The 26,834-nt window shown below is 48.7% G+C and overlaps 1 protein-coding gene across 6 annotated transcripts in view; it reads right to left on the bottom strand.

Annotated features, from left to right (window-relative positions):
- Positions 1-26,834, bottom strand: part of C14H10orf71 (chromosome 14 C10orf71 homolog) — a 53,097-nt gene that overhangs the window by 12,395 nt on the left and 13,868 nt on the right. For 2 of the 6 annotated variants that reach the window (XM_047702480.1, XM_047702479.1), the window contains exons 2-4: positions 22,415-22,517; positions 22,011-22,175; positions 12,431-17,491 (exon numbers count right to left, since the gene is read on the bottom strand). In XM_047702480.1, the coding sequence (XP_047558436.1) occupies positions 13,129-17,349 (4,221 nt within the window). In that variant the 5' untranslated portion in view covers positions 17,350-17,491; positions 22,011-22,175; positions 22,415-22,517 and the 3' untranslated portion in view covers positions 12,431-13,128. Of the gene's footprint in view, positions 1-12,430; positions 17,492-21,846; positions 21,866-22,010; positions 22,176-22,414; positions 22,518-26,834 lie in introns of those variants that run through there. The other 4 variants (XR_007122686.1, XR_007122685.1, XM_047702478.1 and 1 more) reach the window with 3 other exon arrangements.

Raw genomic sequence — 26,834 nt, 5'->3', positions numbered from 1 at the left:
GCACCATTTCCCTAAAGATCTTGGTTTTAAAAAATATCTCTTGAGGCATGGATTTCCCAGGGATGAGTTCTCTCAGCTTCTTGTCTGAAAGCCTTAATTCAGCCTTCCCTTTCAAAAGATATTTCTGCTGGGCAGATTCCAAGTTGGAATTCCAAGTTGGGCAGAGTATTTTTGTTGAGAGTTGGAAGATGTTGCTCCACTGTCTTCTTGCTTTCTTAGTTTCTATTGAAGTTTGTGATCAAAAGGCCTTGATATTTTCAACATAACGTGTCTTTTTCTTGCACAGCTGTTTATTTTTATTTTATTTTATTTTTTAAAGATTTTATTTATTTGACACAGAGGGAGAGAGAGCAAGCAGGGGGAGTGATAGGCAGAGGGAGAGGGAGAAGCAGGTCTCCTGCTGAGCAAGGAGCCCAATGTGGGGCTCAATCCCAGGACCCTGGGACCATGATCTGAGCTGAAGGCAGGTGCTTAACCGACTGAGCCACCCAGATGCCCCATTGCACAGCTGTTTAAAAATTTTTCTCTTTAACATTGGTTGGCATGACTGTGGAAAACAGTATGGGGTTTCCTCAGAAAGCTAAAGATAGAGCTACCCTATGATCCAGCAATTGCCCTCCTGGGTATTTACCCCCCCCCAAAAATCAAAGGGATACATGAACCCCTATGTTTATAGCAACATTATTTACAATAGCCAAACTATGGAAGCAGCCCAACTGTCCATTGATGACGAATGGCTGAAGAAGATATGGTGTATATAACGAAATATTACTCAGCCAGAAGAAAAATGAAATCTCACCATGGGTGGAGCTAGAGAATATATTGCCGAGTGAAATAAGTCAGAGAAAGACAAATAACATATGATTTCACTCCTACATGGAATTTAAGTAACAAAACAAAGGAACAAAGGAAACAAAGAGAGGGATAAGCCAGGAAACAGACTCATAACTGTAGGGGACAAACTGATGGTTATCAGAGGGGTGATGGGTGAAATAGGTGATGGGGATTAAGGAATGTACTTGTGATGAGCTTTGGGGGAAATGTATGGATTCCCTGAATTACTATTGTATGCCTGGAACTAATATAACACTGTATGTTAACTAACTGGAATTAAAATAAAAAAAAACATTAATTGGCATGGTTTTCTTTAGATTTATTTTGCTTGGGGCTTGATGAAGTTCTTGGATCTTTCCAGATTTGGAAAAAGGCTATTATTATTCCTTCAGTGTTTGTCTTCCCTCTTCTCTTTAAAAAAAAAAAAACTTGAGATAAATGTAAGCAAACCTCTTGATATTGTCCCACAAGTTGCTGATACTCTGTTAATTTTTAGAAGTTTTTCCTGTGGCTTATTTGGCATAGTTCCCATTGCTATATCTTTTAGTTCACTAATATTTTCTTCTGATTGTATAATCTGCTTTTAATCTCATCCAGTATATTTTTCACTTAAGCTGTTGTATTTTTCAACTCCAGAAGTTCCATTGGATCATTTTTTATATCTTACATCTCTCTCCCCTCATTATGCTTATGTTTTCCTCTGCATTCTGGAATGTGTGTGTGTGTGTGTGTGTGTGTGTGTGTGTGTGTGTCTATTGTCTAGAGGCTTGTCTAGAGGCAATTTCCAGTCTTACAGTTCAGGGAGCAGAAACTCAAACAGAGCCCAGCAGAGTGGCTTTGTGGATATGGAGATTAGAGTTTCAAGAGGTCAAGAATATCAGAATTTTCAAGGCAGAGTACTTGGGGGGAGCTGTCTATATATATATATATATATATATATATATATATATATATATATATAATTTAGAATAGCTGCTTAGTGCCCTTGTCTGCTCATCCATTAGTCCTTTCATTTCAGAGTCTGTTTCTATGGAATGATGCTTCCCACACCCCTGTTACGAATCATATCTTCCTGTTTTTTGTTTTTGTTTTTGTTTTTTTGCATGCCCAGTAATATTTGATTGGATAGTGGACATTTTGATTTTTATATTGTCGGCTGCCTGGATTTTGTTGCATTCCTTTAAATAGAGTTGGGTTGTATCTGGTAAACAGCTAAGTTACTTGGAATCCGTTGGATTCTTTAGAATTTACTTTGATGAGGAAGTGTTCTGTAATTTGTGTTCTTCAAAAGCATAGGTGCTACTCACATGTGGCTCTTAACACACTTTCTATATGGCTACTGAACAGTCATTTTTGGCTGGTGGCTATCATATTGGACACTGTGGCTTTAGAGGCCTGCCTTCTAGCTTTTTCTTTTTTAAGATTTATTTATTTATTTTAGAGAGAGAGAGCACGCTTGAGAGAGAGAGAGAAAGAGAGAGAGAGAGTGAGAGAGTGAGAGCACAGCAGGAGGGGCCAAGGGAGAAGGAGAGAGAATCTTCAAGTAGACTCCCTGCTGAGTGTGGAGCCCAATGCTGGGCTCCATCCCAGGACCTAAGATCATGACCTGAGCCAAAATCAAGAGTCAGCTGCTTAACTGACTGAGCCACCCAGGCACCCACCTTCCAGAGGGCAGATCTGGTGAGTCTTTATTCTAAGATGTGTTTATCTCCATTACTAAGCTGATGCTCCCCTGAAGATTCTACCTAATGCCCTGTGCACAGGAGGCATTTCTCTTCTAATTAGTGGGAGATAAACTATTCTTGACTTTGCATGAGCTCTGGGAATTGTGCTATCTATGCATTTCTAGTGATTCTGTGCTGGCTTTGGTGGTTTCTCCTCAAACATATGTATATTTATATACAGAAGATTCAAGGGGTTCCCTTTTGCAGATTTCCAGAACTTTCTTTCTGGACAGCCTCCCCCCCGGGAAATCTGCCCTGAAAATTCTGATATTCTTGAACTCTTGAAACTCTAATCTGTGTATCCACAAATCCACCCTGCTGGGCTCTGTTTGGGTTTCCCCTCCCTGAACTGCAAGCCTGGAAATTGTCTCTAGACAATAGGCTGGTGAAATCTTGCGGCTCACCTTACCTGTTTCCCTTCTCTTCAGGATTGCGGTCCTCTGCTGCCTGCTGTCCCATGTCTAAAAACTGCCACTTGTTGTAGAGGAAACCCTGCTATCCAGAGGGGAGGCAGAAGAGGTATGATTTCACAACACGCACTTTAGTAGGGATAGTGGCAGATTTCAATGTTTGGTAAACTCAGGAGCTCACTTGTGGAATATGATAAAATAGTTTTTTAGGCAGATTTCTGTTAATACCAAGTTTCTATGAAAAATTCCAAAGATTCTTGGTTTAAATAAAAATGGTCAAATTGGGGGCACTTGGGTGGCTCAGTGGGTTAAAGCCTTTGCCTTCGGCTTAGGTCATGATCCCAGGGTCCTGGGATTGAGCCCCGCATTGGGCTCTCTGCTCAGCAGGGAGCCTGTTCCCCCTCTTTCTCTGCCTGTCTCTCTACTTGTGATCTCTCTCTGTGGAATAAATAAATAAAATCTCTTAAAAAAAAACAGATTGGATGGGCCTATGGACCTCACCTTGGAGGACACATCTCTTCAGGTTTGCTGGAGTCCCTCCTCAGGTGGCAGGGAAGGTGGGTGAGAAGAAAGGTGCAAGGAGGGTCATTTTGGACCTTGCAAATCTCCTCCCAGGCTAGCAACAAGGGGGCTTAGACTTACTTAGAAGAACTCTTTTCCTTAGCATCTTCTGCCAAAGCTTGGAGGATTCAGATTAGATTCAAGTATGTTATGGGCATTTGGGGAGGGAATAGCATATGGCTTCTCTCTTCCTTCCTCTGGCTTCTGGCAGCTTCTGCCCTGCCCCCTCCCTCCCTGCTCTGCAGTGCACAGGACAGGGAAAGGTCTTTCCCCAGGCTGGGTGGGCCGGCCCTGTCAGCAGGATAATGTGCTCTGGGAAGATGGTGTTCTCGGGGGTCCTTTAACTCATGGTCTTAGTTGGGGTCTTCTAATTTTAACTTCTTGAACCCTCAAGAACACACTCCAAAGAAGCTGTTGAAACTTTTAGGGATATCTTAGTGACTGATTGGACTTCCCAAGAAACTTCAGAGTCACCTTGTTTCAAAACCTCATAGAGAAATTGAGACATGAAGATATCTAGCATTGTCTCCTCTAGGACTTTCTAGAGCTTTTCCATGCTTGATTATATTCAAATCCTAGTGACAGAGTTAAACTGGATGTGTGGGCACCTTACGTCATGATGCTATTTAAATTTTAGAGCCATTTTTTTCCCTGTCATAATATTTATTGCTCCCTCTATGGAACTGAAACTAGACGATTTCATTGGATTGAGGGGAATTGAGAAGAGGACAACCAGCTGAATTTACCCTCCTTGTCCTGAAGGAAGGCAACCTTGATTTTCCTTGGGGGACTTAAGAGTTAAACTCCATCTAAACTCCAGCCTGGCCTTCCCACTTGGCAGCCAAACGATGTGAAAGACTTCAGAAGACCAGGGTCTGCCGCGGAGTCTTCCCGTGGCAGTAAACACAGAGTTCAGGTCCACTCACTGCTTTCACGTAATGCAATTTGTTTAATGTCCTCCTCATTTCATCATCACCAAACCAAATAAGAGTTGGTTTCTTTTTTTTTTTTTTTTTTTTTTTTAATTTTTTTTTTATTTTTTTCAGCATAACAGTGTTCATTATTTTTGCACCACACCCAGTGCTCCATGCAATCCGTGCCCTCTACAATACCCTCCACCTGGTGCCCCCAACCTCCCACCCCCCACCCCTTCAAAATTCTCAGATCGTTTTTCAGAGTCCATAGTAAGAGTTGGTTTCTAATTTGGGTTTTGGATGTTGTTGTGAGCACAGGGCAAGCCTTGGCCTCCTTTTATTGGCAGGTGTGAATTTCTCATCAAAGAACATTAGTTAAATGTGAACGCTGACTCTTGGGGTCCATTGTGGGACATCTGTTCTTGGACCTCAGGTCACTGAGACCCCATCTGTGGGGCCACGGCCTGCCAGGCTGCACCTCATACAGGGTCAGGAGAGCAGAGTGACTGCTCTGGTTTGGGATTGGGTTGACTCATCTACATGGTGTCAACAACTAGGTGGGAAAGTCAGGAAAAAAGATAAAAATGGCATGGGTTGTTTTCCCAAAAGTTCCTTCTTATTCGAGTCCACTCTTCCAGTATAAAGAAAGAATCCCTGGGGTGGCTTGCCTGGCTGGCTCAGTTGGAGGAGCATATGACTCTTCATCTCAGGGTCTCGAGTTCAAGCCCCACACTGGGTGTAGAGATTACTTAAGTAAATAAAATATTAAAACAAAATAAAAGGAGAATCCTGCTGAGTTCCAAGATATTTACCCGTTGCCTACCTTGGACCTCACACCATGCTAGGCACTGGGGATGCAGTGATGATGTGGATAGGCGAGATTCCTCCCTCCAGAACCAACCATTGGATAGGTGAGGAAGACAGTTAAATAGACAGTTACAGTCTGTGCATGTGATGGGGGAAGCACCTGGGCCTGCAGATGGGGAGAATGAGGTGCATGGTCAAGAGCAAGGGCATTGGGAACGGCCTCCAAGAGGACACAGGCTAATCTGGGGAGACTTAGGGCACACAGGAGTTAGACAAGAGGAGGCTGGCAGGGACACGGTGAGAGTGGACAGGGAATGGAGGCTGACAGAAAGAGAGAGTTCCCGTCATTTCTTGCTGGGTCACAAACCACTCTGAAGCTTAGTGGCTTAAAATAACAGCAGTTAGTTCATTATCTCTCATGGTTTTATGGGTCAGGAATCTGGAAACATCTTGGTGAGGTGGTTGGGGCTCAGGCGGACAAGGCAGGAGCTGGAACAAGAGGGCCAGGGTCTCTCTCTCTCTCTCCATATAGCCTCAGGGCCTCTCTGGACCATCTCCGCATGGTCAGCGTTGGCTTCCTTACAGCAGAGTGAGCCAGGGGAAGTGGACTGCTCCATGGGTGCTGGAGACTTGAGGACTGCATGTTTCAGGGGACTGGGGAATGTGGCATGGCGTTTTTTGACCTGGCCTTGGCATTCATTGCACACCAACTCTCTCCTGTTGGGCACAGGCTAATGGGCAAGGACATGCAGACCTGACCTCCTCCACCTCCTGTGGAGGGGGTCAGAGAATATGCAAAGGGCTGGAAATGGGCCATTTGGTCAACTCAGAGAAGCCTAGGATGACTGGAGTCCAAGGAGGCAGGTGATGAGACCACTGAGAACGGAGGTCCCAGTATGTGGCAGCCATGCATTTTCTTCCTCTGGAGCAGACTCTGCTAAGGTGAGCAGGAAGTGCTAGAACATTCTGGATCAGGGTGCGGCATTATTCAGGGCTTTGGATTCCCTGTGGGGAGAGTGGAAGGGGATCATACGAGGGGTGGGAGCAATGGGGGGGCTCTAACAGCAGTCAGGGTAGGGGGGTGGTGGGGTGCAGATGAAGGATGCATATTGACTGATGTCTGGAGATAGAATCCACAGGTTCGGGGTCTGATTGAATTGGGGACAAGAGACTGGGAGCAGTGGGAATGGGGACTGTGGCTCAGGCATTGTGGTGCTGAGCTGGGAAGGCCGGAAGCAGAGGAGCTGGCTTGAAAGGAGAATTGTTCCTTCCTCCATGTTTCTCTCTGGAGTCAGGCATAGCTGCTTTGCCATCACCAGAATGTGGGTCTGAGCGGGCCCCCACCCCTTCTCGATTTGGCCCAGAACCTGCCTTCCTCTGGCTCCTGCGCCTTTGTCTCCAGGAGAAGATGGAGCCCAGTCTGTTCTTGTTCCCCAGGAGAGACACTGTTTCCTTTGAACTCCAGTGCTTCTCTGAGGCCTTGACATGAATGGGCTGTTTGTGTTGGTCGAAGGCTTTACATTTCTGTTCTTTTCTTTAAATAGTGACAAAATATACACACTATAAAACTGGCCATTTTAACCATCCTCAAGTGTACATGTAAGTACATTCACCACCAGCCACCTCCAGACTTTTCTCATCTTCCCCAGCTGGAACTCTGCAGCCATGAAACATCAACTCCCCATCCTCCCTGCCCCTGGCTCTGGCAACTGCCGTTTTACTTTCTGTCTCTGTGAATTTGACTACTCAGGCACCTCATAAAAGTGGAATCACACAATATTTGTCCTTCTGTGACTGGTTTATTGCACACAGCATAGTGTCCTCAAGGTTCACCCTTGCAGCCTGTGTCTGAATTTGCTTCCTTTTTAAGGCTGAATAATATTCCATTGTATGGATAGATGACATTTGGTTTGTCCATTCATCTGTTGATGACATTTGGGTTGCTTCTAACTTATGGCTATTTTACGAATAATGCTGCTATGAAAAGGGGCGTGCAAATATCTGCTTGAGTTTCTGTTTTCAGTTCTTTTGTGTATCTACCCAGGCATGGAATTTCTAGCCCCTATGGTAATTCTATGTTTAGCTTTTTGAGTAACTGCCATACTGTTTTTTACAGTGGCCACGACATTTTCTATTCCTACAAGCAGTGAGCAAGGGTTCTCCACATCCTTGCCAACACTCGTTATCCTTTTTCTTTCTTTCTTTCTTTTTTTAAATACTAGCCATCCTAATGGCTGTGTTGTGATATATCTTTGTAGTTTTGATTTGCATTTTCTTTATGAATAGTGATGTTGAACATGGGTCCAAAGGTTTCCATCAGAAGGTATCCACCTTCTGGGAAGTCAGCAAACTTGGCAGAAGAGATATGGTAAACGTGTGTGTGTCAGAACTGATGGGGAAGCCATTGAAATCACATTGCCTGGGGCAGTGGATCAGCCCTCCACAAACTCCTCACACAGGTATGCAATAGGCGACCGGTGCAAGGAAGAGCAGGGATGGGTCCCACTATGGTAGTGTTGGCCGAGAATTCCTGCTAGAAGCAGACCACTTGGTCAGTTCTTGACCTGGCTTGCTGGCAGTTTCCGTCTTAATCAGCAGGGAAGAATGGGCTGCTGAAAGCACAGGAATGCCAAGTGGGACTGACCATGTCATCTAGAGTTTGTAAATGTGAAAGAAGAGCACATCAGCCTCAAATTTTCCAAATTCAGAGGAAAACATAAGACTGACCATAGAAGATAGGATGGCAGACACTCACAATGTCCCTCAATGCATTATGATGAAGGGGGACGAGAGGGCTCTAAACAGAGCAAGGCACACTTCTGAGCTTGGGAAGGATGGAACTGAGAGATGGAGGTCAGGGCTGGGACCCAGGAGGAGAATTGATGGCATGGAAGGACCTGGAAAATGGTGTCAGCGTGGCAGTGCCCAGAATAAGCTGAGCTGGAGAACAGTGCTAGGACAGTGAGAGGACTTGAAAACAAAACTGCATTTGGATGAATGATGAACACAGCCAACACTGGCTTTGCTTGGTGATGATGATGCGCATAGCTCCTTAATCCCCCGTTATCTTCTTGTGTGTTGGGAGCACTGGCTCTGCCCCCTTGGAAGGGAGCCCTAGTTCCTCTCTTCTGAGGATATCCATCCATGGGCTCCTTTCAGAGTTTCAGGGAACGCCTGGGCCTGGCTCTGGGAGGTCTGGTGGCTGTGCTGAACTGTTCTAGAACCTGGCTATGCCTTTGTTTGTCCACAGCTTCCCACCTGGAGAAGGAGTGCCTGCCCATGGGCAAACCCAGATGGGCCCTTCCTCCTCATTTCCCTCTACCGAAGTGACTCTGCTGGTGGGAACTTGGGGCCCAGGCAGTGCTGGGCCATTTGAATGGGAACTTGCTTAGGATGGTATTGATGCATCTGGGTGTCCCCGAGTTCCCCGGGAATCTTTTCCATTTACAGCTGCCCTTTTCCCACACTTGGGGAGGCTGATGAGGTAAACGGGAAGTGGAGCCAGGGCTGTCCTGTTACCAAGAGTGCAGGTGATGGCCAAGCCCAGGCAGGCGTTGGCTTCCTGTCTGAGAGCCAGCGGGTGAGGGAGAGAATCCTCCAGAATCAGCTGCAGTTCTGGGTCTACACAGAGTCCCGCTCAAAGGTGGAGCCATCTGCTCAGATGTCCCGCTGGGGTGACACTAAGGACACATAAGCAAGTGGTGACAGGCTCTGGAGACACAGTCTGGAGCCCTCTCTGCTTACCTTGGACTTTATATCTGAATAACATAGAAGGCTCACATAAGACAATTGCGCCTAATGTCACATCGTTATCAGGACCCAAATGCTTTCCACCTGCATACAATTTGGGTTTTGCCTCCAGCTCCGCTTTCAATTGCAAATGTTTCATTCATATATTTCACTCCTGTGGCCCTGCCCATTTAGACTTTGGACCCACAGCATTGTCATACAGGACCTCACGTGCAGCCTGGGGTCTCAGAGATGTAGTTAGGACACGTTGAATCCATCCCTGTCTTAGGAAAGGGGTCACTAGGGTGCCTGGGTGGCTCAATGGGTTAAGCCTCTGCCTTCGACTCAGGTCATGATCTCAGAGTCCTGGGATCGAGGCCCACATTGGGCTCTCTGCTCAGCAAGGAACCTGCTTCCCCCTCTCTCTCTGCCTACTTGTGATCTCTCTCTCTGTCAAATAAATAAATAAATACAATCTTAAAAAAAAAAAAAAAAGAAGAAAGAAAAGGGGTCACTAGTTTCTAGGGCATTTCCAGTAATGGGAAGCTTCGTGCTCCCCAGGCTGCATTAGCCAGGTGGACACAGCTGGGAAGTAATTAGGCACATCCTTCTCATAGTGGGTGTGACTCAGCCTCCCTGCCTCTCTCCCAGCCCCACATGTAAGCCTCTCTTCCTGTGGGTTTGGCTCCTGGAATCTTCTCCCTTCCAGGCCAGAGGCTCTCAGCACTTCTCCAAGTTTACTGCACATGTGAATGAATGGGAGATCTGGTGAAAATGCAGATGAGAGTCTAGGTTTCTAACAAGCTCCCTGGTGATGTAGAGGCTGATCCATTGACCACATTTCAAGAAGCATGAGGGTGGCGTTGAGGGTGTCGGCTGAGTGAGAGTGAGAGCTGCCTGAGTTCTTGGCATGGCCCTCTCACTGAGTGACTGTGTGACTGTGAGAAGTTACTTAACATCTCAGTGCCTTTGCGAACGAGGATACCTCTCAGAGGTTTGCTGTGAGGGTGGAGGCCAGTCTCAGACCTCCCGGTTCCCAGGCTGGTACATAGCATGTGGATTGCCACGAGCTCTTGGTCACTTTCCACCAAGTAGCACCAGGACCTTTGATTGTACCCTTGAGGTACATTAATGTACTTTCCCCAGGAAACACTTAGAAGGGCCATAACTCATAGAAGGGCTAGTGCACTCAATAGAAGATACAGGCATGGCTTCGACCCACAATTTCCACAAATAATATGTTTTCACAGTTCTCACCACTGTCCTATTAAACGCAACAGTAGAAATAATGTTTTTTTTTCGGTGGGGGGGGGATCTTGGAGGAGTGAAATATTAATTCAGAAGCTGAAGGGACATATCAATAAAGGTCTATCCTTTGAGGCTACACTGGTTTCATTCTGGTGCTGATTAAAAATGGTAATTAAAAATTAGTTAAGCCATTATACTTTGATGTGGTAAGACCAATCTATTAGTATTTCACAAACGTCATCTTTGTTTGATAGCTAGATTAAAGCTGGGGAATTTCTGGTTTCTTCATAAGCTGATGTACTACTTGGTGTTTCCTAACTCAGCTTAGGTGCCGTCTCCTGTAGGAAGCCCCTTTTCTTCCCGGGCTGAGTCAGGTGCTCCTTAGATAATGCTATTAAATTACTTACCACATGGGACTATAATTGTTTTTCTTCTCTGTAAGATTTTAATTCTTTGGGTGTGGAGACCAGATCTAATTATCATGGCATATCTTTAGTACCAGTGAGGTGCCCAGCGCAGAACGGGAACTCTGAAAATGTTTGTAATAGGAGGAACAGAGGAAAACAGAAAGAGATAGGGAAAAGGAGAGAAAAGGAGGAAGAGAGGAAAAGAGAGAGGAAAAGAGGGAGGAAGGGAGGAAGGGAGGAAGGGAGGAAGGAAAGAGGAGAACATTATTTGCAGGTGAGTTAGTCTTCATTGGTTTTGTCCCCTTGAAGCATTTTCTGCTTCCTAGGAACACAGGCACCTTGCTGTAACTGATGGGGGCCTTCCTTCAGGCTGACCTGCTGGGGAGCCAGGTGTCCCAGGAACCCCTGCTCTCTGGGTGCAAGCTGCATGCTACCAGCCGCCCTCTTTCTTTTGTGCATTCACAAAGAAGTTGACCTTGATCTCCAAATATCTACCTCGATGCTTTTAGCTCGATCAATAGTTCAGCGTATATTATTTCTAAGACAGAAGATGACTGCTTCTGATATATAAGCTCCCCTTAAGGAAACTATATTTTTCTTTGTGGGGACATTGTTATTATTACTATTATTATTATTTCATTTAACAGAAGGCTTCTATTTTTGTTAGGCAAATCTTTTCCTGGGCCCTGAGAATTTTAAATGAGCTATCCCTTTTCCTGTCTGGGTCTCCTAACTGTTTCGCTTCATCTTTAGTAAGATGAAAGCAAGGTGAGAAGCTGCTTAGCCATGGTGGGAGAGCCAAGATCACAGATCATTCTTCCCACTGGCAGCCTAATGCGTGACTCGTGGGAACTGGACTCTTAGAATGGTTGCTGGCCTGTGTTCCTGGCTCTTCGTCTGGTTGTCTCACCATGGTGTCCAGCCAGAGGATTTGTGGAGTATTGTCATCAAGAAATTAAGGTGAGGCTGTGCTTGTTGGGAAAACGAATAGGTAGACAATCCCGAATCCAAATCATGACCAAGACTAAGATAGAGCCCTCATATGGGTGAGAGTCTGGGACTTGGTGAGTTCTGTGCCTTCCCATCTTTCCAGCCTGGAAATAGCATCTTCGCCAAAAGAACAAGGCTGATGCAGTTTGTGGGGTCCCTGGGCATGTGGGCAGCACAGTCCCAGCAGCTGCTGCGACAGCTGCCCTTTCCAAACAAGGAGGGAGATGTGTTTGCCCCCGTCTTTCCCATAGCACAAGAATTAAGTTGCTTCAGTGGGTGCCCTTGGTGGAAGCCCTTGAAAGCAGCCTGCTTTCCTTCCTAGCACAGTTGCCCACAGTGTGCATGTGCTCATGGACTCCTCTGTTCTTAGAGGTGCAGAGATGGTTATTGCATTTTGCTCCCTTGACCTGAATTAGACATTCCCTCCACATCCCCGAAGGCCTGGGAGTTGGGAAAATACAATTTCCCTTTGAGCACGGGGCATAGGTTAATAGTCATGAAATTGGGACCCCTGGGACCTGACTCAGTTCTCTGGGCCAGCCACGATGGTGAGCTTGGGTCTCCCTCCTCTTTGTCCCCTGATGTGAATGGAGAGCCCCAATCCGCCAAGGCAGGGACAGTGCCGAAGGCTCTAGGAGGAGTGCCAGGACAGCAGCAGCTGTCGAGGTTACTCCGTTCAGAGTGATGCTCCTGTGTGGCCGGTGGTGATGGAAGGCCTGGACAGCACAAAGCCCTTTACTCACCCGTGGAGACCCGCCACTGCCCACTGATGGAAGACCTGTCCAGGACAGAACCACATCTGCAAGCTTGTTTCACTTTTTAAAAGGTAGCCTTTTCTTTATCAGAAAATAGCCTTCAGAGGAAATCTTCCTCAGTAAAGAAAACCCATTCTATCCAAATCAGCATTTCTGCAAAGTTGCCTTGGGGCAGTCCTTAGCCATTTCTGCCTGAAGTGAGCTGGAAATGGTTAGAGCATGGGAGCGAGGGTGGAGGTGCTTCTCTGTGCCATGCTGGACCTGGAGAGACTGTGCCGGGTGGTCTGCTTGCCCGGCAGGGCTGGGCTCAGTGCAGTGCAGCATTTCTGGGGGCTTGGGAATAGGCTCACTGCAGGAGTTGGCCCTTGAGAAGAAGTAGGTGGGGTGCCTGAGCAGAGTGGCCATTAGGAACCAGGCGGGACTCACTCCCATGGCATGGCCAGAGGAGGACAGGGAGAAAGGGAGGGGAGAAGAAAGGGGGAAGGGGAGCAGATCCAGAATCCAGGAAGGGTTATGCAAACAGCACGCTCCCAGGGAGGAGAGCCCCAGGAAGCCCCTCAGGTGGGGTTTTCTCAATCCCCACTTCCTTTGAGACGTTAGGGATCCCACATGGCTAAGTACATGTTGATGTGTGTGTGTGTGTGTGTGTGTGTGTGTGTGTGTGTGTGTATAAGTGACTGATCATTTGGGGGAAAGGGGAAATAAGTTCTTCTGGGTTTATTTGAGGGGGAGTTATTCTGCTGTAATTCTCAAGAAATGCCTTCTGTGGCGAAGTCCTCTAGGTCATTGGTAGAGATGATGCCCAGGCGCGGAGCATCTCCCCGCTCCTCCCCTGAGCGCCGGGGAGGTGCCATTGGCATGCCAGCCTCACGGGCCCTCTGGGACCCCGGGCCGGCCACCTCGGGGGTGTGTGGGCCCTGCCTGAAGAAGGTGGGGGCGGAGAGCTGAGAGGAGCAGCGCAGCGGCATCAATGGCAGGGCCCGGAAGTGGGGATACAGCATGTAGGGAGAAGCAGGTGTGTTTGGTGGGGGCGGCTCAGGGGAACCCCCCTCAGAGGATGGGATGGGGACCTTGACATATTTGCCTGTCTCTGGGTCATAGAAGGTCTTGATTTTCACCTGGAGTGGCAGGTCGAAGACAAAGTACTCTCCAGATTGGGGGTCTTGGAGGACCTTCTGGGTGGCAGGGTAAGGGACCAGAGGCATAAGGGACTGGGACCCCCCAGGCTGCCTCCTGAGTGGCTCTGAGAAGGCAGACACTGAGTGGCGGTGGGTGGGAGGGGGCACGGAACGGACCTCGGGGAACCTGGGTCGGGGCCTCTCTCCAGGCGATGGTGGCCTGCGCTCCCAGTCCTCCAGGAAGGGCTTTTCTTCATCGGGTTCACCATGCTTCTCTTGCAGTTGGTCGGTCTTTCTCCTCTTGCTTGCCAGCTTTTTTGCCCGCCGCAGGGCCTTCTCTGTTTTGGGTGGGACCACCGGTGGCTTGCCGACCGCCCTCTCGAGTGGAGCAGGGGGCTCTGGTTTCTCAGGGAGGCCTGCGGAGCTGCTGGCCATGTCCAGCACTGAACCTCTTGGAGAAAGGGTCCTGAGGTCTTCCGCGGATGGCTCAAGTTGGGGGTCCGAGCCAGCCTCCCACGTGAGGGCGTGTGTCAGGTCCTCCCGCCGGGCGACCCTGGCAGGGTAGAGGCCGGTGCAGGGACTGGGGTAAGGAGACAGCCCTGGCAGCAGGCCCGGCTCAGTGGGGGCCTGGGAAGCATCGTCCCAGATGCTGCTGGTGGCAGGAGAGCACGCGCTGCTCTCATCCAGGGAGCTGGCATTAGGAGAAACAGCCATCTCCCCGGGCACCAGTCTTCTCCCTGGGGGCCCTGCTCTGGGTGTAGACAATAAGTGACTTTTGAAATCTTGTGTGTGTTCTTCCCAACACATTCCCAGCTGCCGTGGGGGTGGCTGGTCTTCTGCCTCGCCTTGGGGCAAAGTGATGGTGGGGATACCGCTTGGAGCATCCAGCTTCCCCTGGTCCGTGGAACTGTTCTTGCCTTTGTTTGCCACAAGGTGACGTGCCTCCTCTGGGGGTGGCTTCAGCCCTCCACCCTCTCCCATGAGTGGAGGAGATGGGCCAATTCTGGTTGGGACTGGCTGGGAAATCTCCATCTGGGCCATGCTGGGCACTCGCCCATGGTGCTCCGTGCCCTCCCAGGCTGTGTGCTTCGAGTGTGTGTCCTGCATGCTAGCGGGGGTTGGGATGTTGGCCATTTCCTTGCTCTCAGAGCCACCAAGACCAGCCTCTTCTCCCCAGCCTGGCTTTGGCAAGTCATCCTCTTTGTGGCTGCCACCCAGTGAGTCCTCTGATGACATGGTCCTCAGGAGGGGCAGCATGATGGGTTTTATCACGGGGGTGGCCCTGAGGGTGTTGTCTTTAATCGCAAACAGTATGTGCTTGTTTGAAGTGGAAGATGGCGAGGGGGTAAATTCTTTGGCTGTATCCTTACTTCCCCCCATCCAAGTACCTCTGAAGTTAGCCTCCTCTCCCGATGCTCCCCTGGGTCTACATCCAGACAAACCTTCCCCTTCTCCTTGCAATGTTTCCCCCTTGCTGTGCTCCTGCACACATGCGGGTGCATTACTCAGGGCACCGTGCTGGAGCTCATCACTCCCCATCGCTTTCTCCTTCTCGTCCTTCCGACTGTCTCCCGCACTTCCGTCATTCCTCCTGTCTTCCTGCTGGCTCTCGGTGAACCACGTTTTCTGCTGATCCTCAAATGAGGCAAAGGACTGGTCTGAAGAGCTGGTGCTGAACTTGGCCTTACTTTTGAAGCCTGGCATGAAATCTGATTGGGTGTCACTGTAAAACACATCTTCTTCTTCGGGAGAGAGGGGCCCTGGGGAGAATTTCTGGTTCAAGTTGGGATTCTGCAGTCCTGCGTCTCTCTCAGGTTCTGTCTCTTGAGACACGGATCTCAGGAACCCCTTCTCAAGGCTGGGGGTCTTAGGTTTCTCTGCAGCCTTCCCTGCCTCAGGCTCTCTGCTGCAAAGCCTCAGGGACAGACGCTTCCTGGGGCAGGGTTTGCCGGCGTCTGGACTCTTGCCTGACCTGATGATGCCCATCTCTGGGTCTCCATCGTCTTTCTCGTAGCTGTTTCTGTCAGCTCCCTCCCCGTTGATGCAGAAAGGGGCTTGGGTGGTAGCTGGGGGTGAGCTAAGAGTTAGACAGGTCTCTGAAGAGGGTGCACAGGGGTCAGCGTCAGGGTCCTTCCGGGTACTCATGTGCGACCCAGAAGAGCCATCAGCTGGTCTCTCCTTAGGAAGCTCATTTGAAGGGCTCTCCTCCAGCCCATTGGGAAGGAGGACGCCATTGCTCACGGGTTCTTGCTTGCCTCTGCTTTTCTCCTCAAGGCCCTTCAGGAGTGGTGAGGGGCTGTACGTGCTCTTCACACGCTTCCGCACGTCCTTGAGGTTGAACAGCAGGCTGGGGGCTTTGGATCTGTAGCTGTCCCGAGACTGACCTTCACTGGGCTCCTTCTCTTGGTACCCATTCAGCTGTCCTGGGGGTGATGGGGTCATCTCCACCGGCTGGCTGTTGGATGGCTCCAGGACATGCTTGGTGGGGATGACGGGAGTCAGAAGCTTACTGATGTTAAAAGGAGGACTATAATGCTCATTGGGGTCCATGGGCAGGTCAAGAGCCTCGTTTTCTGGAAATTGATCCTGGGGATTGTGCTTTGTATACAAGGCTGGGCCCCTTCTGGTGGCCTGCTTCTTCTCTTCCGAAGCATCTGGTAGACTTTCTTTCCTTCCTTTGCCAGGCTTTGGTTTCCTCCATGGGGCCTGGGTCGGCTTCATCTGAGGGTCAGACTGTGAGCTTGAAGCTTTTCCCTCCACAGCGAATGCCTGGGCTCCTGGATCCCTAGCTCCCCAGGGTCCAGATGTGGTGACAGCCCCTGCTGCCAACCTCTTCTCCTCCTGGCTGCAGCTGGCCTGGGCTTGGCAGGGGGAGACTCTGTGTTCAGGGGCAGGGGGCTCTCTTAACATGGGTGCATCCTCGTAATGCTTGGGAGTTTTGCTTTCTGGGACAGGGTCAGCGACCTCCTTTCTCTCGGGCAGCCTCGGTTGGTGGGGGTTCCATGACTCAAAAGCACTGTTTTCACTATGAAGAAAGGTTCCCTTGCGAGGCCACTCCTTACCTCTTCCGGGCTCACCCTGGGCTGGCTTGTGGGGCGGGGATGGGAACTTGGACTCAAACGAGCTGGCTGCATTATCGGGTGTTGGGAGGAAGCTGCTGGAGCCATGACAGGCCATTTTGGGATTCTTAGGGGACTCCTGCTCTCCATGCTTCCTTCCAGACTGGTGGCTAATTTGATGGGCGCTAGAGACTTCAGCAGGCACCCTCCTGACGGTCAGAAATGCAGAATCGAAGCAGAAGTTGACACCACTTTCTGGAAGAGGAGCAAATTTAGGGGGATTTTTGAGAGCTGGGGGCTTACTAGTCGGAGGCCTGCTGTCACAACGTTGGCTCTCAGTCCTGTCAAAAGATTTAATTAGTGATGACACTTTCGAAGCCGGCTTGCTGCTGCTCCTCAGGCCGGAAAGGGGCACTTCCAGTCTCCTCTGGGCTGGTGTCAGTGGGGGGCTGCTCTTGGGGTACTTCTCCTCCCCTTGAACGTACTTGGGTAGCTGTTGGAACGTGGCCGCCCAGCCCGCATGCTCGGTGCCTTGCGACGGTAACTGGCTCCAGATGCTGCTTTTCCTGTGGGTGTGGCTTACCGTTCCCTGGTGAAAAGTCCCCAGCACCTGGCGGGTGATGTCCGGGGACATGGTCAGGTCAGAGTCGTTGAAGGATGTGTCCTCTGAGATGCACAAGCTCCGGAAGGCCCGGTCTGTGAGGCTGCTAACCTCCCTGTCGGCATCGTCCAGCACGCTGCCGATGCTTGAGGAGTCGCTGAACCCATCCGTGCACTTCTTATTGCCCTGCATTATCCGCCAGCTGGGAGGGCTGTCCCTGGTCAGCTGGTGGGTGCCTCCGTGGGACGATTCTGGAACAGCAGTCCTCTTCCCACAAAACTAGAGCTTCCTGTTGATCAGATGCAATTGCAAAGTGGGATTTTTTTTTTTTTCTCTGCAAAAGAAACACGTGCGGGGTATGAATGGGATATCCAGTTTAGTGGCTCCATGTGAGAACAACACTCTGGTCCAGATGGGTAATGGTGTCCGTGACAGTTGATTTTATGTGTCAGCCTGGCTGGGCCCTAGTGGCCAGTGTTTGCTCAAACACACCTAGCTGTGGCTATGAAAGTATTTTGTAGATGTGATTAACATTCAAATCAATGGGCTTTGAGTAAAGCAGATTACACCCCCCCCCATAATGTGGATGGGCCTAATCTCAGAGACTGAGCTCCCCAGAGGAAGGGAGAATTCTGCCCTAGGTCCCTCTGGGTGTGCAGTCTGCTCGGCAGATGTCAGACGCGCCAGCCCCCATAACTGCATGAGCCAGTTCCTTAAGATCAGTCTCTTTCCGTATCTACACATCCTGCTGGCTCTGGCACGCTGGAGAACGCTGCCTGATACAGGGTTTAAGGTTCTGATGTGTCATTTTTGCAGAGAGGTCTTCCCTGACATTTCAGGGGGTGTCCCCTCCCTGCTTTCTCTCACTGTGTTTGGTTTATTTACTTTGTGGTATGGAGCATACTCTAAAATTAAGGTGACTTCTTTGTTGCCTGTTCCATCACGAGACTGTTAAGAGCCATGAGCTCAGGAGCCACAAGGCTGTCTGTCTGCTGCTTGAGCTCGTCCCAGAGCCACCTCAAGAGAGCACACTCTGGGGCACCTGGGTGGCTCAGTGGGTTGAGCCGCTGCCTTTGGCTCAGGTCATGATCTCAGGGTCCTGGGATCGAGTCCCACGTCGGGCTCTCTGCTCAGCAAGAAGCCTGCTTCCCTCTCTCTCTCTCTGCCTGCCTCTCCGTCTACTTGTGATCTCTCTCTGTCAAATAAATAAATAAATAAAAATCTAAAAAAAAAAAAAAAAGAGAGCACAGTCTCCCAGAGCCTGCAGCGCCTGGGGGTCCTGAACTCTCTGACTTGCCCTTGGGTGTGACCAGTGGGATATGCGGGGAGGAGCCAGATTCCCTGGCATTTCTCCCCCACCCTGCCTCTGTGGTGTGGGGTCTTGGCAATGCTGCAGTCCTCTCTAAGGACGGCCCCTCCCCTGGGCTTGGGCTCTCACAGCTCCCCTTGTCCCCTGGGACTGTGGGCAGGATGGCTCCCATTCTTCCTGAGTGGCTCCACTTGCAAGGGTCTCCCTAATGCTTATACTCCCGTTACGGTCCCTTCATTTTTTTTCTTTCTTTCTTTCCTTTTTTTTTTTTTTTAAATTGTGGTGAAATGGACATGAAATAAAATTTACCAGCTGAACCTTGTAAGTGTACAGTTCAGGAGCATTAAGTGTATTCACATTGGTGCAACCGTGGCTGCCATCCATCTCCAGAACTCTTAAAGCATCCCAGACGGAAAATTTGTACCCATCAGGTGTCAATCAGCTCCACTCCTCCCGCCCCCTGCCAACCCCAGGCCCAGGCAGCCACTGTCTACTTTCTGTCTCTATGAATTGGATTATTCTAGGTCCCTCATATGAGTGGAATCATACAGCATATGTCTTTTTGTGACTGGCTGGTTCACTTAGCATGATGTCTTCAAAGATCATCCACTTCCATCCAATTTCTTTCCTATTTAAGACTGAATAATAGTCCACTGTATGTTTATTCTACATTTTGTTTATCCATTTTTCTGTCAATGAACATTTAGGCTGCTTCCACTTTTGGCTACTGTGACTAACGCTCTTATATGAACATGGGTCTACAAATATCTGTTCAAGATCCTGCTGTGTTCAGTTCTTTTGGGCATATACCTAGAGGAGGACTTGCTGGATCATATGATAATTCCACTTTAAATTTCTTTGGGAAATGCCATCCTGTTTTTCACGGTGGTTGTATCATTTTTATTCCCACCAGTAGTGCACGGGGTTCATCTCTCCACATCCCTGCTGGCACTTGTTATTTTACGTGTTTCTTTGTTTTTTGTTTTTTTTTAATGGTAGCCATCCGAATGGGTGTGAGGTGGGGCACTGCCTTTCCTTCTGGGTCCTGTCTGCAGGCTGCTGCTTCTGCTGGGACCTTGACCACTATTGCTGGGGTACATACTTCCACTGCCTAGAATGTGCTGGGCACAGACAGAGGATAGGTCCACGAGTGCATGAAAAGTTAGATAAAATAGCAACTATAGACCCCCGAGTGGGCCCAAGTGGTGGACATTTGGGACAGTGAACATCTGGCAGGTGCTCTGGGTCCTTAGCTGATAAAGGACGTTGTCACCCAGTGGCCCCGGTCACAGCAGCAGCAGAAGCCAGCAAGACTGCATTCTTCCCTCCTTGCCTGGCTGGCCAGTGCAACAACACTGCTGGGGCTTTAGGGGATGGAGGACAAAGAGGCTCCCATCAGGGAGTAGGGTCTGCACATCAGGTGTCCCAGGTCCTATCCTGGCCCCGCACCAGGGATGGTGCAGGAGTTGTCCTGCCCAGGTTGGCTGCTGTTGGGTTAGTGGCGTTGTGTTTGGGTCCTGGAAGCCAGCCTTCTTTGGGGTTGTTTGTTTCCTGTGTCTTGACCACAGCCCGACAGTGAGTTTCCAGTGCTGACTCGTTGGCAGGCTGACCTGATTTTATGAATGGGAGAACTGAGCAGGATATGCCGGGGAAAGGAGGGACCCCGAGTTCTAGGAACTGGATAAGCTTGTTCCGTGAAAGTCTCTACTTACGTGCTCCTCAGCCCTGCCTTGAATAGCAGGGCTGCATCTCCCCAGAGGCACCAAGCAGCCTTTTTAGAAGGCTGAGGGCATCTGCCTTAGCTCTCTGACCCTGCTGGCTGGCCAGCAAGCCATATGCCCTTCCCCACAGGCTTCTCTTTCCATGTGGCATAGGGCCAGTCACAGAGACAGAAGTGTTCAGATGTTGGGGAAAGTCCTGGTCTTTCTGATCAAAGGAGTAATCCCTGTGTGTCCACTCTGTTGGTGCTGTTTCTTCCTGCTTCGAAGGCAGACACAAAGCCTGAGACGGAGTGTGTGCATTTGCTCGGGCTAGTGAAGTGCCACAGGGTGCCGGCTTACATAACGGACAGACATTTAGTATCTCACGGTCCTGTAGGCTGGAAGTCCCAAATCGGGTGTCAGAGGGGTTAGTTCCTTCTTGAGGCTGTGAGGGAAGGGTCTGTTCCAGGCCATTGTCCTTGGCTGGTAGATGGCCACCTTCTCCTGTGTCTTCATATTGTCTTTCTTGCATCTGTGTCTCTGTGTCCAAATTTCCCCTTTTTAGAAGAGAGCCAGTCCTCTTGGATTAGCGCCCACCCTAATGAGCTCCCCTTAACTGATTACATCGGCGACGACTCTATTTCCAAAGAAAATCACATTCTGAGGCCCCGGGGGTTAGGACTTCAACATACGAAAAATTGGGGGATACAGCTCAACTCATAACACCAAGGCATTTACTCTGCAGTCTTGGAGAACAAGCAATGACAGTTGGAAGTCTGTTTGCTGAGGATGGCCTCGTGGGCAGAATAGCCCTGGGTCCTTGATGGCATTGCTGAGCTCTGAGCCTGTGCCTGAGTTCCCGGTCCTGGAATTTGTGTTATTGGGGTCACCTTAGTGACCCCCCACAAATTAGTGGGGGACCTTAGTGACTTCAACCACTGTGAGTCAAATTTTCTGAATCTTGAGGTCTTACGGATACAGTCAGGGAGGTTTCTGGTGTCCTGAGTGCTGGGGTCTTGATCTTGGCAATGATTGTACTTGGTAATGGTAAAACGGGGGTTTCTATACTTGCACATTTAGATGAAAATAGCATAATTGGAGATTTAAATTTAGAATCTTAGAGTTAAGTACATGACCTCCAGCCGATTAAATCCCTCCCACTGTTAGCAGATACTTGTCATTTTCTTGAACACAAAGCTTTGAACACTAGAGAACTTTGGGACAATTTCTTCTCCCTTCTGTGTTTAGTCTTCGTGGGGCTGAAAGTCCCAGTGCCTGCCGAGATCTCCCTGGGCCAAGTGCAGCTGTGAGACCCAGGCCAGGCCCTTTGTACTGTTTCTTCTGGGAGGATGGTAGGATGGAAACGTGCTCGGATGTTCTTTCCAGGGGCAGGGCTGTCTGCTTACCCTTTCCCAGCCTGGAACTTCAACCTTCACCTTGAGTCTGCAAGGGCTCCAATTTCCTTTTAATACTTACCTATTTCAGTTGAATTCGTCCAGTTTCTGTTTCTTTTGTGCATGGCCAAAGAACCCTAACTGATCTGAGGTTTGCGTCATAATTCCTGACAGTCATAAAAGATGTTCACCAAATTGGGTATTCAGAAAATATAGTAGTCCCCCCTTATTCTAGGGGATACCCCCCTAGTGGATGGCTGACACCACAGACAGTTGTATTGAATCGTATACATACTGTGTTTCACCTACGATAGAGTTAAATTTACGAGTTAGACCCAGTAAGAGATGACCAATACCCAATAGTAAATAGAACAACGATAACAGTATACTATAATAAAAGTTATGTGACTGTGGTCTCTCTCTCTCAAAATCTTATTGTACTGTACTCACCCTTCTTGTGATGATGTGAGATGATAGAATGTCTGTGTGATGAGATGATGTGGGATGAATGACGTGGGCACGGTGATGGAGCGTTAGGCTACTACTGACTTCTGACCGTACATCAGAGGGAGGAGCATGGGCTTCTGGACCACGGCTGACCGTTGGTAACTAAAACTGCAAAAAACAAAACCAAGGATAAGGGGAAGTACTTGAACCACATTTCTGTGCCCTGGGAAAGAGACCTTTATTCAGATGGCTTCTTCAACTCTGATTTGATTTTCCTGTGTTCGGATGGGACGGTCCATAGAAGTTGGCTCCACATCTGGTCCCACGCCCTAGAACCCCCATGCCCAGTGGAGCTCTTCAGCACGGTAGATGACAATGGAAGGTGTTTCCTTGGGTTGGTTCCGTACCTGTTAGAGCAATGGGGGCTGCAGGTGCCTGCCTTGCTGGGTTTTAGAGTCCGTAGTTTAAAAACTTCTTCTCATGCTTATATTTGCTATCATCACTGCCCATCTAGAAAGAAGAGGAAAAATAGTATCAGTGGACCCAACGGGCCAACTGGTCAAGCACGCACCAGGAGCAGAAGATGTCTTTGAATGTCAGTAATACAGCGGGCTTTAAGATATATTTCTTTTTTTGTTTTGTTTTGTTTTAAAGATTTTATTTATTTATTTGACACAAAGAGAGAGATCACAAATGGGCAGAGAGAGAAGGGAAGCAGGGAAGCAGGCTCCCTACTGAGCAGAGAGCCTGATGTGGGGCTCGATCCCAGGACCCTGAGACCATGACCTGAGCCGAAGGCAGAGTCTTAACCCTTTGAGCCACCCAGGCACCACGATATATTACTTTTAAATCTGCACTTGAACTCAACAAAATTCCAGACATAGGCATTTTTGGTGAAAACCAATATGGAGCCAATATCTATCCTTTGTAATATTTGTTAATTCTCCTCTGGTTCTAGAAATCTTTAGGAACCTGCATTAAGACTTTGGGATTTCTAATACGGTTGGCCCCGTTGTGAATTAGTTTTTGCTAGTCAAATCCAACCAAAGGCCCTTTGCCACATGGATTAATAACTCAAGTTTTGCAGTAAAGAGAATGGGCAGAACTTGAATCCACTCAGCATGAGGTAGCCCAATGTTTGATTTATTGTTGGCAGGAGGATTGAGTATCTATTTTGCAGCTAAAAGAACTAAAAAGCTGCCCAGGAGAATTTTAAGAGTACTCAGAACGAAGTGTAAACTAATTAAAATAAATCCATTATGCAAATTTTAAATGCCGACCATTGGGGCTTCCTCAAGACCTTCCTTATCTCACAGCGCCTGGATATTAATCAAATTCATGGTAGTTTATTAATAATAATAATTAATATTAGTATTATTAATATTATTAATTAATATATTAATTAGCTAATTATATGTACAATTATAATTAATATTATTAATATTAATTATTAAACTATAATAATAGTTTGTTAATAATAATAATATTAATAATAATACGAACTCAGATTTGTGGATTACATTTCTTTGGAGGCCCACAGAGTACTTTGTGTCTACCACCATTGGGCTGGCCTCGATCCTGACTCCCAGGCTGTCCCTTGTCCTCACACTACCCTGGGTTTCCCTTTTCCAGAGCTCATGCCATATTGTCACGGTCACCTATCAAAATCCGTATGTCTTGGGAATTGATGGTTGTTTCATTTTCTCCTCAACTAGAAAGAAAATTCTTTGACCCTGAAAAGAAGTCTCATTTGCCTTTGTAGAGTTAACTCACCAACACAGAAACCGAATAAATGTGAGAATGCTCTGAATTGGGTTTCTTTATGCTCCATTTTTGTGGAGGGCAAACTGAGGCAGAGAAAAGAAGGAGAAATTCTGTTGAGAAGCAACTCTGTTGAGAAGCATCTTGGGGATTAAGACCATCTGAGAAATTCAGGCTGATCTTTTCGTGTCACTGAATAGGGGGCCCCTTCCCCTGCCTGAGGCCCCATGGAGGTGGAGCTCGGGGCTAAGGATGAAATCAATTCGAGTTGCCCACAGTCGAGACATGGGTGCAGAAGGATGTGGGGGCATTTATCTTGTGAACATTTGGGGAAACTATCACTCTGTGCTTGGCTTCATGGCTCACTGTCATTGCTGCTGAAACACACTTCTTAGAGTCTAGGGCAGATCTGTCTTGCGCGCTGCTTTGGGTTAGTCCCTTGGGCTATTCCTTTTTCATTCTCAGCATTGCATTCAGGAACTGCTTGTAAGATTCCCACTGTCCATGCCAGGCTCTGGCTTAGAGTCCCTCAATGGCTTTCCAGTTTTAAAGAATGAAAATCAACCTCCTTAACAAAGAGCCTTCCTTTCCATCTTCCTCTTGGACTATCTTCCCTCCCATGGTTGGTTCTCCAGAGTGTGGCTAAGAGCCTTTGCACACACTGTTGCCTTTGCCTGGGATTCTTTACTTTCACCTTTCCCCGATTAACTGCTTAACTCCTACCTATGCTACAGAACCCACTTCACATGACCCTTCAATGAGCCTGCTTCTTCAGACCATCATAAGTCTCCACGTTACATGCTTTCATAGCTGGCTATGCCCACTCCTTTGTAGCACTGGTAATAATTGACTTCAGTGGTTAACTGGGCGATCATTGTTTAATGTTTGTCTTTCCCAAAAACCTGGGTGCTTCAAGGTGGCTGCGTCCATGCCCGTCTGGCTCTCCAGGCTCTCCTCGGGGAGCAGAGTGCACAGCACAAGAAAAATCTGTTAAACGAGTAGGCAAATCATTCTACCTCTGTCATATTATTCACACTATCGACTAGCTTAGCAGGACTTATTTTATTGAAAGTCGATTATAACTGGATAATTCCAGAATGATCACAAATTTCACATTAGTGAATTTGGAGTCAAGTGGATTTCACTTACTTTTTGATTCCAAGGCCTGACCTGTAAAATCTGTCTGTGGTCAGAAGTGGAAGCAGATGGAACAGATCAGTCCTAGAGATGGCTCCCAGGTTGGCACAGAGGAGGATGTCCATTTGCACCATGGTATATACCTTTTAAGTTAGGACTGAGTTTCAGGGTTACGGGGGAGAAATAAGGAGCAGCTTCATGACTTCTTCATTTTCCTGTTTGTTTTTTGAATTGCACTCAGCTGGGGGATGACTCTGATTCCCTCTGGAGGGCCATCTTTCAGCAAGTATTTGCTGAGTACGCTAACTGGGTTGTTGTTTCTGGCCATGTACAAATGGTCAAAAACCAATACCTTTTCTAAATTATGGGTGTCATTAGATGACACGCTGGCATCTGCCCTGTGTGGTACAGGCAAGCTTGGACCCACGGTGCTCAGTTAGCGGGTCCTCCAACGCCCCATCCACAGATGCCAGATGCTGGTCAAGCTTGCTTCAGGTAGAGCAGATTCTGCACAGCAGCAAAAAGAAGATGGGCTGGACTTTCCAGTTCAGCCACCAGGGAGGGGTACAGTGTCTGGTGAAACACCCATCCTAAAGATGGTGGGGGAACTGAGGGCGTGTATGCAGTCCTGTGGTTTTAAGACTGGAAGAAAGACACTTGAGGACGTTGTTTTTCCTTACTGCCAGGGCCATTTTCTTTTAAGGTTTTATTTATTTATGAGAGAGAGAGAGGGAGAGAGTACAGCAGGGAGGAGAGGGACAAGCAGACTCCCAGCTGAGCAGGGAGCCCAACGCAGGGCTCCATCCCAGGACCCTGAGATCATGACCTGAGCTGAAGGCAGATGCTTAACAGATTGAGCGACCCAGGTGTCCCAGCCAGGGTCAGCTTTTTTAATCAGAGTATATCAAACAAACCAAATGCGAGTGCGCATCCTCATTGGTCAGCTTTTTCTCCCGATGAGCAATAAAATATCCTTCACACAGTCATCACTAAATTCTAACTCTTCTGAAAAGTTTTCTCCCATGATGCTTTTCCCCGGGTCCTGCTGCAGGATGCTGTTGAACGATCGCCGCCTGGAATCCACTGCTCTTTGCAGATACAATTTTCTCTCTCTCCGTCCCTTATAAATACCTCCGCATGACCCTCACGCAGCCCCAGCTCTGTCCACACTCCCTTGCTCCAGGCCTGTGGGGCACCGGAGAAGGAGCTGTGGGCCCAGGTGGGTCCTGGCTGGGCTCCTGGGAGTGCTACCCTTGCTGCCTGCTGTGTCTTTATCTTCCCTGGGCCACCGAGTGTGGACTGCTTATCCTCAGCTCTCCTCTTCCTTGTAGGGTTTTCAACCACTGGCATGGCTTTATTCCAGTTTATCTGCTGTAAATCTGTCTTTCCAACAAGGCTTTGGCCTCCTTGGAGTGAGACCCTCGACCTGGACCTGGTTTGTCTTTGACTGACAAGATTGCTGGTACAGGGTGATCACTCCCCTGTTCCCCGCTGCTGTTGCTTGGTACGCTTCCTGGCCTGCGGAGCTGTGAAGATGGAGCTTTGCTGCAAGTGTGTGGTGTGAAGGGGGACGGCTGAAAGCCCTGGCACCCCATGTTCTCCTTGCCTCCCACGGGGCTCCTGGTGGGAGCCAGCCCAGGCCCGAGAGGACAGGCAGCCGGACTTCTGCTGGTCTGTCCCAGTCAGTGAGGACAGCAAGTGGCTGGAGGAGGTAACTCCCACACCCTTCTCCAGATGCTCCACGTACAGCCACTCCTCCAAGTCCCACAACTGAAGAAGTGTGACGGGTCCGCAGAATCAGAGCCTCACTCGGGAGACCCCCAGGGCCAGCACCTTGATCACCTGCACAGCTGTGCCCTCTCTGCTTCCTTTCTGGGATGAGACAGTGGACCCTCAGAGAGGGGAAGTGACTATTACATGTCACACAGC

This window comes from Lutra lutra, chromosome 14 (assembly GCF_902655055.1).
Source record: "Lutra lutra chromosome 14, mLutLut1.2, whole genome shotgun sequence".
Classification (NCBI taxonomy): Eukaryota; Metazoa; Chordata; class Mammalia; order Carnivora; family Mustelidae; genus Lutra; species Lutra lutra.
Note: the sequence above shows the minus strand (reverse complement) of the source record. Positions and strands in the feature narration are given on the sequence as shown.